A 13,151-nucleotide genomic window follows, 5' to 3' on the forward strand; every position below is an offset into this window, starting at 1 on the left:
GGAGGAGGGAGGTAGGATTGCTACGAGTCTGGTTAATCGCCGTAAGACAACCGGAGAAATGAGCGAACAGTGCCTTGCCACCCTTACAATCCTCCTGAACACCACCCCCCGCCGTAGCACCCGGGACGCGCCCGTTACCGGCATGGGGGTTAGGGTGGAATTTAAAGGAGTGTCAAGTGGCGTAAAAAACGCGAAGAAATTAAAGATGAACCTTCAGTGAAATGGGCCGTGAGCTTCCGAGGACTCTTATTCCGACCTCCCTTATTCCGGTTGATATCCAGCCCTAACTCAGCCCCGTCAGTCGGGACTTGATTCAAAGTAAGAGCTACCCTTCCTAATTAACGCCATGAAGATACCGTGGATTCTCATGTGCCACTGTATCCCTTGGAGCCTATATGACGTTTTGACTGTCGCATCCCCCCATGAGCTGCAAGGGAGGAAATGGATGCTGGTGGATGGTGCAGAAGGGGGTGGAAAAAAAAAATAATTTCGAAGAACGGTATCTCGTTCAATTATTTAATCGGGCGTCTGATTACAGGAACGAGGGTGGTTCCTCCGTTAACTTCAATCACTTAATTCTTTTCCGGCTCACCACCCCCCTTGGCTGGGATGAAAAAAGAGAGCTTGGTAACGGCACCAGCTAGGTTAGAGACGCGGCCTTGTCTTGAATACAAAATATCAATCAGCTTCGGATAGGGTGGGGCATGAAAAATACTCGGTAATTACGACCTCCCTCGCAAATATATTCATTGTCTTGATTACTTCGGGGGATGAGAGACTCTGGGGATGCTCGAAGCAGGAGGGGGTTGATCGGTCCGAAGGAGGTCTACTCTTTTCTCTGGGGATTTCTTTTTTCAGATCTCTCGAGAGCTTTATACCTAAAACAGAAAACAAAATGGGAAAATGAGTACAGGAAAACGGATACTTCTGGATGGGCCCTTCTTCTTCTGTGTTTTCTTGGGTAGCCTCCGTTATCGTTCGTGTCCTATGAGAAAGGTCGCGTGCCATCGCGAAATCCTTTCACCAGAAACTGGCATAACGAATTCTCGTGAATATTAAGGGGAAGACCTTTTTATATAACGTCCACCCTGGACTGGGTACTTGGTACCCGGTGGTAATTACGAAATTCAAATTAACTAGAAAAATAGCCCGGTCTGGCCATTCTTACACTCTTGGAAACCCTTTCTTCTTAAGGACTCGGACGTGACCTATTCTTCTTCGAAATCGTGCACTCGGCCTTGTACTCGGGACTTTAATTACCCCAACTAAACGGCTACTCAAAATACAGAGGGTTTTATACAAGGGTGGATAAGACGAAGATCCCAAATTCTACGTCACTAGCAACTTGCCATTCGCAACCCTTACAACAATGTTTACGATCTTCCTAAGAATTTTTCCTAACCCACCGGGTTTTACTATTTTACTCTGAAAAAAAATTGAATCACGTAAAATTTCATGAAATTTTTCTAAATTCCTTAAGAAATCATATGAACTCTATAGATACGGGTGATGCAAATTTTAATTAATTATTGAAATCGATTTTTCAAATAAGCGAATCCTGTCTAAAGAAACCTAAGGATATAGAACCTCGGTTACTATATGCGAAATTTCATGGATTGACGGCTTGACAAAAAAACAGGTAAAAGAAGTAAAACAACACTGACACACCCAAAGTATTCCCGGTAAATATACGACTCGAACCGATGCCAGATACGATGCCGGTTGTACCGCATTACGAGGGACATAAAAAGTTATAGTTACATTATAATAAGCCGCGTAAAGCCGATCCCGGCCGCGAGAACGGCTTTACATTTACGTCACTATAAATATAAATACGCGAAACTGGCTGGGCTGACGAGAACCACCCGCAGAACGGAAGAGGGGGTAGCAGGGGGCGGGAGGGGGCATAGGTACCACCGGTAGAAAGCCACCCTGCATTCAGAGGGAAGTTGCGAATTTATCGTCGTGTAAATCTCAAATTCCTGATTATTGGCCCGTTAAAGGAAAACGCCTGCCGACTGGCTCTTTGGCTCGCTGGTTCACAGGGGGTTGTTACCTCGGTACTTTCTAAGGGATGATTCTTCGATTCTTTGCAGGAAATACACACTCAACCCCCTGGGAAAGCGTTTCACGGCCTGTAAAGCTCAAACGAACGTAAACTCTCTCAGCCTTGGACACAGGCGTCCCTCGCGTCTTGTTCCTGATATCGAGCAGGGTGGCGGTTTCTGGTAAGGGAGTCTGGCTTCGAGAACAGGGTTGCTCGCTACTTGGTTTATGCGATTCCGGTGGCGATGCCGGTGCCGGGTATGGCCGTCGCGAATTTTTATTTGTATCTATAATGCCCGGCCGTTTCGAGAGACGAAGTTGGAATAAACGGAAATTACTGGGGCCATCTTGTAATTATACGGGCTAATAGGAACGTAATTTAGTGTCTCGAACTCGAGTTAGCAGCCGCAGGAGCGGTGCGCTGGGTTCGCGGAAAATTAAAATAATAAACGGCATCGTTAGGATTCATCATCTGATTTTAATTTCCATTCCGAAATGATTGCGCATTATCTCACGGCCCGTAACCGTTTCGGAATTTACTGCTAGGGGGCACAGACAGCCACTTTTTCCTTTTTTCATCCTCCTCGTCTTAGTCTGTTTTTTCCTTCTTCGTATCCCGCCACCCGGAGCTGGCCTGGAAATGAACTTTTTCTTTCTTCGGCCTGATCTTCCGTTTAACCAAACGTCATCAATCCCCTCGGAGCCACTTTGATATCCAGCAATCGTAATGCCTCAGACTTTTATGGCTGACGTAGGGCTTATGGCGTTTCCTTGAAAAATTTCAAAGTCTCGTAAGCACGTAGACATTACACCCGTAGCGAGAAAGTTCTGCAGAACTGTCATTTTGAATTTCTAATATAAATACAGAAACAAAGTTACCCATTCCGAACGGCTGAAAGAGTTCAAAATAATTTCATCATCGGAATTCCGTTTCTTGATACATCGACTCCTTTCGGACCTGGTCCAATGGCTGTCACGACGAGGCTCTCCCACAGATCCGTAAAAGGGATAGAGGGCAAAATCGACAAATTCAATCGATCGATAATTCATAACGAATCAAAGGGTTAAAAACCCTTAGAGATTATTCAATGGAACAAACATTTTCTCTGCGTCATCGACGAACTATACGGGCAGGGGGGTTGCGCGTGGTAAATGCCAAGGGTAGTATCACGGACGGACACGAATCCTTTTCCGACGAGGATCCTATCCATGAATCTCAGAAGACACGAGAGACAATCCCAAGCGCCGTGCGTCACTTTAGGGTCACTAAGAAGGGCTCTAAGACGCGTTTAGTCTCCCGTAGGGGTTCCTACCCGGTGCATAATGGCGTCTTGGTTGCCGACGATAAATCCACCATTATGCCATAACCGCCATCTTAGCGTTGGTCGGCTGCGCTGCGACGGCGGCGGCTTCTCTAATAAATATTCCAAGACAATGGACACTGTCCAAAACACGGTAGATCTTACGCCTTTAACTTGGGTACCAAGTCTCAACCCTTCCAGCTAGAAACTACCCCACTCGACAGAGCGTCGGACGAGGATAGGAAGAGCGGAGCTGGATTCCCTGGAACGAGATAGAGAGAGTCAGAGATAGAGATGATTAAGAAGAGGACCAAGAGGGCAAACCTTCGAGAGGAGAAACGACACCTCCATTGGCCAACCCCTGCCCCGTTCTTCCAGCTCACATGGAATTATAATGTTTGTTTCGAACAAATTACCATGATAATGCCAGGCGTCGCATGGCGAAACCGTGTCTTCAGTGGCATACTTAAATTACAGGAGTGCCAACGCTATAATCTGCCCTTGTGCGCTACCATTCCAGTGCCGCTAGGACCAGTGTTACCAGGACTGTTTTGGGGAGGTGGTTGGCGTTGAGATTCCTAGAGGGTAGTTGTAATGTTAATTAGCCACTTTATTATATATAGCCAGAGAGAATCGTGAGTGACTCTGCTCAAGGTATTGTCACGTCATTAGAATATACTATTTGATACTGCGCGATCACGTGATCCGGTAGGCGATTATTTTTTGGACATTTTACGTAATAAAATTATATTCAATATTCTAGGTTACCTTCGTACGTATATGAATCTGGTGGTTCTCATCCTAGGAGTCTGATACAGGGAACTTTCGGTGTGCACGACCTTTAAGCTCGTAGCATCCTACGCCGTGTGCCACTTCCTGCTGGAGGTGGAACCGTGGAATTATTAGATATGCAACCACCTCCTGTACAGCAGCACCTTCTCCTCTGCCGGTGTTATTAAACTTAGTTATGAATGCCCATTAAAACTGTAAAGGAAATGCATTAGCCCACCATGGCAACCTAGTCTGACAATGCCACCCCCTGTGGAACGAGAGCCATCCACTTCGCGGTACCGTATCCGCCGGAAGCAGACCTTCTGATTTATGAGACTTCCGATTTCGTCCCTCCGTATCTTCGGATCGGGATGCTGTTGGGATAAGATCTAAGAAAAATAAGAGTATTAAATATGCATATATATATGTATGCTCGATAAGTTCCAAGTGTCGGATAACATCTTTATTGCATCTCGAGTAGCCAATGAAAATCAGAGGGTCGTTTCGTCCCTCAAAGAATTTGTGTTTCCTTGGAGTTTACAAGACTGTAAACAAGAGCAAGTAAGATAATTCCAAACGAAAATGTTATTAGCTGGAAATTGTCATCTTTAGGTAGGGGTGGGTCCAAAACCCTTTGAGACGCTTATAGCCTATACAAGTAATAATGGAGAAAGCACGCTGCTAGCTTCTCCGGCTTTCCGAGGGTGAGTATATAGAGGGTGTGGATGGTATACGTATTTTAACGGGCAGCTTTGACAATGGGCGGTATTGTTGTGTCTTGAGAGATAAAGACGCCGTTCTCAGGTAGAGAAACGTAAGGCGGATGATAGTGGAGCGTTAGCGGTACGGTTACGCGATCTCTGCGATTTCAAGTATAGCTACCCTTCATCCCCTAGAAACCACCCTTGCTAACCAAACAGCCATCGCCGTAGATCCGGAGATGCCATGGACAGCGCGAAGAGCCGCGAAGAGATAACCACGAAAATTCCTCTTGCTTCCTCGCTGACGTCACGCGACAATTTCACAAGTGAAATACCAGCCTTATCTTTGACGTTCGTTCAAAACTTGAGGGATGAATAACAAATTTGCTAATCCACAGCGAGTCGTTACAATGCACGAGGTACGTACCCACAGTGGCACTCGGACTGGTTACAGTGTGTTAAGGGTTGGCTCGGAATGGGTAAGGGACACGTACGGGGTGACTCTACGATTTCAAGGGGTTCTTGTGTACGCTTTATTTTTTATCTTCGCGCCCGGCTAAAACGAGACTGAGGCAAAATGTATCTAACTGCCAGGGTGCGAAAATATGAATGCCGCGAGGGCCCCGATGTCTACCACAAAAGCCATTGTCCGCCACTTACGGAATTCGCCGACCCTCGCCGGCAGCCTCTGCGCCCCCACGTACTCCGGTACTGTACCTAGTAGGACCTGGCGACCCCTTTTTTTTTTCAACCCTTTCTTTCCGTCTCCTCCTCTACCTCGGTAACCTTCGCTCCACCGACATGTAGTAGCGGCGGACTTCTACGATGTAAAACACTTCCCGTGAATTTTATTCCACTCTCTCAAGCGGCTCCACGCACACCACCCTCACCGGAGTCACGTATAGGTATGTTCACTTACGTGAAATCCAGGTTCAAGCCCCTTTTGAGAGTAGGCACCCTTGCTTTCCCTTGTCCCCCCTGCCGCCCCATCCACGCTGAGAAACGTCACCATAAAATTACTTTTTAATTATCGTCCAGTGGATTTCGCTTATTACACGATATCTCAGCGAGTCTCGGGTCAGACGCGACCTTCTGGAATGTTCTATTTCGTTTCGAGTCCGTTTTCCTGTGCGACCTTTGACCCTCGGAAGAACCGGGGAATTTTTTAATTTAGATAAGACACCCTTTTGGAATACCAGTAATGAACTTTGCCATTCCTAATCGTACAGTTACCACGTGCATACCTAAGTCTGGTATACGCGTGTCAGATAATCAATTTCGAATCGATTGATCTCTCATCGACAATCGATAATCGCACTTGAAGTATGACGGTACGTAGATTATAGTAGAATTTTTCCAACGTCTTCGCAAATGCCAGTGATATTTTTTTTCCGACTACAGTCACGGGCGGTTAGAAGTGGGTGCGTGAGAGAGTGTCGGAGAGGGGATGACGCGGAGGTGGCTGCGTATATAATGTAGGCACGAATGTAGAGAACGTATAGCATATAGGAGTAGAGGATATGGGTTTGGCAATGCGGCACGGGTTATTGAGCATCGCCGTAGCGTTGGCAGTTTTATGGATATGCGCGTCACACTTCGCACCGTTTCCATTCGCAATTTTACCACCCCCCAGCCATCCCCTATGAGTAACGGGGATGGATGGATGGATGGAAAATGCGATATTGGGCCCATTCACGCCTCTTTTTTTTTATTCCCCTCTTCTCGCTCGCCCTTCTTTATTGCTGGCTCTCGCTGCGGCAGAGCGAAGCTCGCGCCGAAGATCATTATCGTCTATTAAATCATCTCTGTATTGTCAGGCGTACATTGTTCCCATCGGCAGGCACGCTGTGCGCGAGAAGAGCCACCCTCGTTACGTTGACGTCGAGCTGACCCAAAAGCAACGATTGTCACTGCGTTGGCTAGACACTTTTCAGGAATGCTATTAAAAATGATAAGACGTACCCCGGGGCCCAATAAATTCGCGAATTAAGGAACTTATTCCATTTGGGCAGTCAAAGGGGTGTGAATGCTTTCGCGAGAGTATTATCTCCCCGGAATAGGGGTAGGCATGGGTAGTAGGTAGGAACGTTAAAGGCTGGCTGGAAGGTGGATAAAAGTAGCGCGCAGGGGGTTGGCGGGGTTGACTGCGAGGTGGATGCCAAAGGGGACGGTGGTAGGAGGCGGGGTGGCTGAAGGGGATGGACTGAGGGTACGTTTAGACGTTCGTTCCGCTGGTAACAAAGATAACTCTATGCAATAAAAATGATTCAAAGTTTCCCGCGGCGGATGGCGGTTCCGATGGCGGAGCGGTTGACAATGGCGCGTCTTTGTCTCCGACCTCGTACCGCCACCATAGTGCGGCGCCCCCTTGGCACACACCCTACCCCGTAGTCAGGGCACCCTGCGACACCTATCTTCCGGTTTAAAGTCCTGCAGTCCCTCCCCGTCCCGCACCCTTTCATTCCACTCCCATGGAGATCCTACCTACCGGCAGACCGACCAACCCCTAACCACCAACCCCCCTTTGCGAGCAGGACCGTTGAACCTCGCTAACTTTTAATATTTATGACTGATATTTTACTGATTTTTCTGAGCTTGCATCCTGGGCAATTATTCAGTGTCGTGGCATACGTGGCACCTTGATATTTCTAGAAGGACATTCAATTCGAATAAGTGCGAGGAATGGGTATTCCGCTTCAAGTACAGTTGTGAACGTGACGAACTGTCACTAGGAATGAGTAACCTGGGGTCTCTTGGAGTTTATCTTGGTTCTTTACGAGATTTTACCAGCCCTCCGTGCACATGCAGACTCGGTAGATATAGGGGTGTGGAGATGGAAAGGGGTTGGTATGCGTTTACGTAACGCGGGGAAGGGTTTTGAATTTGCATTTTATTCGCAGTGTGGTCTGCAGTCCGTGGCCAGTGGGTAGTGGCAGCACTCCTCCTCCTCGTCCTCCACCTCCTCGGTCGCTCGGACATTTATTTTAATTAAATTACTCCGGAGCGTCGAACAACCCATTTCCTATAAATTATCCCCTTACTGCTCTTTTGCGCGCGGCCAGGCATTAATGTGCCTGCTGATCCTGCGCTGCCATTGAAATGAAATAAAAGCACGGCCCGAGAACGAAGCGTTTCTGCCCATTCTCGCTACGATTCCGCCCCTCTGCTTCCCTTTCATTTACCGGCAGTAATCGTCACTCTCTTTACTCCATATTCTATATACTAGTTCTGCCATATATGTATACATGACTGTCGAGCTTAGACGCACTAGTGAGATATAACTATTGTTCAATAGTTTTGAATTGAGAGTACTTCACGAGTTTTTTAAATCAAAAGTAAGTAAAGTAAATATACGTATACATTATTAGTACACTGTTTAATGTCTTGACTCATCAGACAATTTATTATTCTTAGGAATTTTTATTTTCCTATACTTACCGTGAGTAAGAGAGAGACAGATGCATTGGTATTTACGTGCGTTAGAAGAGGACAGACATAGTGATACCTGTGAATGTTGGGTAAAATACTCTTTCTCGAATAGGAGTTACATTGTGAAGTCATAGATTTAAAAAATTCTATAGTAATGACGCACGGTATAAAGTAACGCGAAAGATATTAAGTAATCTGTATACTTGTAATAAACTTTTGGATCAGAATGTACTGACAGAAACCGCGTGCTCTGGAGTTACGGACATGCGCACTCGATTCGTGAGGTTATGTTTCTGTAGAGGGAAGCGAGGATGCTGTGTATGCAGCATGAGAATCATCAATAAAAACTAGCGTCGATTGGATACGGGCACAGTAAGAACAATTGTAAATAAATATTATTTCAACAAAGAATAAAAAATCGATACTCACTTGATAAGACACATCCTCGCTGGCTTTTCCACGCGTGGCAGCAACGTTCAGCGTGAGAATCGCGCCTTTATCTGCATTCCAGGCGTACAGCACGTCATCCCGTATTTCAATGATATTTCTGGTGTCTTTGAGGTCCTTGGGTAAACTCTCCCTCAGCACTTTAAATAATTTCTTCTCGTTTAAACAAAGTGGATCTGTGCACGAACTCATCTTCACGTTTTGACGCACGCTACTGCACAACAATGAAGTTAACTGCTGTCGGTAACAGCTGATTCCAGGCTGGCCACCTGTGTGGAATAATATAGTACTAGAATATAGTGAAGTTGGCTTCTCAACTTGGACCGAGGTTTGGCACATCAATTGAATATTGGTAACCATTTACTATAAAAATTTGTTATCAATTCTTCTTAAAAAATCAAACTGATAGTAGTTATAGAAAATTGTTTGAAAATTTAAGCAAAAATTCTCTGAGTTCATTCGTCTAGTCGAATTTACTCAAGGCCCCGGAGGGATTCGAACCCTCGATCTCCTGTTTACTAGACAGGCGCTTTAACCAACTAAGCCACGGCGCCTATTTGGAAACAATGATTTTATTTTTCATAACAGTTGTGTAATTTTATAACAATGATAATTCTTACAATTAAACATTAATTAATAATATCATGAGTAGATTCGATTGAAAACTATACATTGTAAATAAAATCAAAGACCTTAGAAACTGTCTGAAGATTTATACAAGATTGTGCAAAGCTATTGAAGTCTGCCTTATCAGCTATCTACAACCTCGGGAAGATTCTTATCAAAATTTATCAAAAGTAGTCGCTCCCGGGTGGGCTCGAACCACCAACCTTTCGGTTAACAGCCGAACGCGCTAACCAATTGCGCCACGGAAGCTACGTGACTTTACGTTCTGAAAAATCATCATACTAATCAATAATAAACAATTATTAACCAACGCGTAAATAATTAAGTCATCATGTCCGAATGATTACAACATAAAGTATTAATTGCCTACGTAAGCTAAATGTTCTGTCAGTTGCGTAGATACCGCGCATCCATAAGCGCTTAATTACACGAGACTCTCATTAGTGAACGTCTATATGCAAGAGGCGGAGAGTCGATTGGGGGTGCAAGGGTGGTCCCTAGGTGATTTGTCCGTCAGGATGTATCTCGCAGATGTTTGATACATACGAAACCTTTAATTAAATCTTAATTAGAGCAACTGTTAAGGATCATTAAGTGGATGGAAATCGTCACTGCATTTTGCGGCTCACTCCCAAACCAGTACCACCCTCATTACTACACTCGTTACCTTCAATCGCCGCCAAGCAGACCGAACGGCAGAAAAGGTCACGAGAAAGGTATGGCTTGCCTGAAGGAAATTAAAAAAAGACTTAAACCAATCCCATACCCATCATTATTAATATACACCAAGTATACCAACGTCGCATATCAACATATGAAAATACCATATGGTGCCATGTATAGACTTTTTTATTAAGCGTATAAATTCGGAATCGCTTCCAACATCTCGTATCGTGGATCCCGCTGGAAGGCCGACAAGACTTCGAGAATGCCGACATTAATGGCGTGCTTAAATTGTGTGTTTAATTACAAGCAAGAGACAGTTGTGGAGAATTTATTGGTCACTGTTTTCCAGCAGTATCCTTCCTTCCTATATCCTTCGCTACGCCACCCTCCGCCGTACCGTACTTTGAAACGACCCATATACACAAGTACACCCCATGTATCACAGTTCCGAATACCTGTATAGAATCATTACATATACCATATATAATAATTAATCATGAAAATTATAAACTTATTTTAAAAATCTAAATATCCTTATCTTACTCCTATCGTTTACATGGCATATAAGCATACCTATACGGTCAATGTTAAATCGTTCCTATAAATTAGCTGATTTTTGACAATCGAGAAGCTACAGTGTCAACATGGTCTCCGTGTCCGCTGCAACCTGTAGATTTTCCAGGAGTAATGGCGCGCGTTCGCGATTCATCATTCGCGTTATAGGAGCGAACGCTCTCGCGTATCGGACGCCACGCCAAGTTGCAATTAGTGGGAAATAACGATAAATCCACGTCGTCGGGACGCGTGTCGCTTTGCGGCTGTCGGGACGCTTCGAAACTGCAAGCTTTAATGTAGGCGATCGTGTGCACCCCTTGTGTACATGGGGTGGGGGGGGGGTACAGAGTACATTAGAGGAATAAACGCATGCATATATATAGATGTATATATATATATTGTATATTGCTAAGACGTACATAACTGCTCCATCTAAACATCTACGTACGCATAGTAACTGTTATCGCGATGCCTGAGAGTTTGGGAGGTTTACTTCTTATTAGGTAGAAATTTATGCCCATAAATCTAGCCCGGTTTCCGCGGAGAGGTTGAATCTTGCTCTTGGAAGTTTACATCCCCTTCCGGTTTTACCTCCCTTCTCCTGCCGTACATAGACCACCCCCCCGCCCCGTTGCTGATTCCAAGCAAATGCCCTTCCGCATCCCCTCGTCACGAAAGCACGGTACTTTACAAGCTGTAGATATATACCTATGTATGGATACCTGCTTCTATAGGGTCTAACGGGTGTTCCAGGTGTATAAATTGCTAGGAGCATATTAGTGGGGTTGGAGATATCGTTAATTTTGATTAATATATATAAATTTTATAAGAGTCGAACTTTATTAAATTTTGGATTTCGATTAGTACGAGTGATTTTTTTTCAGGGATGTCACGAGCTGGAAATCTTTCAAGGGTGACTTGATTATCGTATCGAATTGTAGACACCCGTTATGGGATACATCTTGGCACTCATAGGTCATTGCGGTGCTGAAAGGGAGTAACTTATAGGAGCATTGGGAATTACCAGTTTATTATTAGGGAGATAGCATAGAGGGCCAAGATCAGGGGTTGCTGTTAATTCTCCCAACACTTGGCTCCCCGGAGAGAACACACGGCCTCAAGACTACCTTCTTGAACCTCTCTCTCTCTCTCTCTCTCTCTCTCTCTCTCTCTCTCGCTCTCTCTCTCTCGTTTTGGTTCTCTCTAACTTGTTCTCTCCTTTCATCATCTTGAGTCGTTCTTGTTAATTATTACTATTTAAAAGAGCCTATCTTCGTGGGTTAAGATCAGCCGAAGTTCATGTAAATAGGGTAGTAAAATTTGTTCTGATTAAAAAAAAGAAAGATCAATAAAATATATTTTTATACCATTCGATAAAACGACAGTGAAGTCCATTTATATCTGACGGATCTGATCGATTAGATAAGAGGGACAGATGTGTAAATTGAATCTAACCAAGAAATGGGTAGATGGATTCGGCAGTGGTCCAGAGAATGAAAGTAGCACATGTGCGAAGACGTGGCTTTGATCTATAGAGGTTGTCAGCCCTGGACCAGCAGGTTCTGTGTTGTCGATTCGTCTTCCTCGTAGACGAGCACCAGCCACCTTTCTCCAATCCTTTTCCTCAATCTTCTACAATTCAACGCTTCCGTTATAAATGAACGTTGCGGGTATCCCGGTCCACCATCGTGGTCCAGAGATTGTTCTGTTTTCTGTATCCGTTCAATTTATCTATCGGTTCCTCACGTCCGCCATGTCGTTTATTATTACGTCAATCACAATGGTCCTCGTAGCCTTATATATATGTATACATATACTGCAGTACTTCAGTACTCCGAAAAATTTTCTTGAAACTGATTTATACGGGTACAATATATCAGAGTATAACGTAAGTACTTCATACGATAATGAGTGTAGACAGAGCAAAAAATTATTTTTAAGCAACATTCGTTTTGCTTGATTGAGGAATGCCCCACTTAGAGTATCCATTAGATACCTACGTCATATCGGTTTTTCCGATCCCTTTTTACTTTTCACCCTCTCACCGGTATGAATGACAATAATGACCATACGAGGATGAGATTTTCGTTACGTCACGTGGTTCAGTATGGACGATTGACAAAAATATTAGTAACTTGCGCAATGTACCTGAAAAATTTTGGTCGTTAGTCCGGTGTTGCGGATCTTACAAAAAAATGTCTAATTACTCGTCTTTTCGATTTTCCGCCCTTAACGGTTAACCATGTTTTTCGTTCTTCGTGGGTTGTTTGTATGTGACGCGACCCTTATAGAAGGGAGGAACAAAGTCGACAAGGCTAACTATGTCAATAAATCAGACGCTTTAATGAAAATGTGGTTGTATCAGTTGCAGCGGCTAGGCGAGTTTGGTCGTTGGGTCTGTTTAAATGAAATGAAATGAAAAAGAAAGAAGAGGGAGGAAAAGAGAAAGGAAACAGGGGCAGCGGATTGCTGGAAAATAGCCTCGTAAAAATATCAAGATAAGCTTCGGGTGCCGTGATGTAGGGACGGAGGGGTTGGTTTGGAGTAGGTATGGTTTCTCTTGGGGAAAAAAAAAAATGGAGAAAGAAGAAAAAGAGTAAAAAAATAA

At 44.5% G+C, this 13,151-nt stretch overlaps 1 protein-coding gene, 1 long non-coding RNA gene and 2 other non-coding genes across 4 annotated transcripts in view; all 4 read right to left on the minus strand.

The window, feature by feature from the left end:
* LOC107269666 (nuclear pore complex protein Nup88) overlaps window positions 1-13,151 on the minus strand; it is a 257,533-nt gene that overhangs the window by 54,818 nt on the left and 189,564 nt on the right. Inside the window, exon 3 of the mRNA XM_025086989.1 lies at window positions 8,678-8,964. Coding sequence (XP_024942757.1) covers window positions 8,678-8,887 — 210 coding nt within the window. The 5' untranslated portion in view covers window positions 8,888-8,964. The remainder of the gene's footprint in view (window positions 1-8,677; window positions 8,965-13,151) is intronic.
* LOC112494637 lies at window positions 2,592-3,763 on the minus strand. Its single transcript, XR_003060264.1, has 3 exons — window positions 3,672-3,763; window positions 2,926-3,609; window positions 2,592-2,816 (listed from the first exon to the last, which is right to left on the minus strand). It is a non-coding gene; the product is annotated as an uncharacterized LOC112494637 (long non-coding RNA).
* Window positions 9,176-9,249, minus strand: Trnat-agu. The gene has a single exon. It is a non-coding gene; the product is annotated as a tRNA-Thr (tRNA).
* Trnan-guu lies at window positions 9,498-9,571 on the minus strand. Its single transcript has one exon. It is a non-coding gene; the product is annotated as a tRNA-Asn (tRNA).

Source organism: Cephus cinctus, unplaced genomic scaffold (assembly GCF_000341935.2).
Source record: "Cephus cinctus unplaced genomic scaffold, Ccin1 Ccin1_scaffold0689, whole genome shotgun sequence".
Taxonomy (NCBI): Eukaryota; Metazoa; Arthropoda; class Insecta; order Hymenoptera; family Cephidae; genus Cephus; species Cephus cinctus.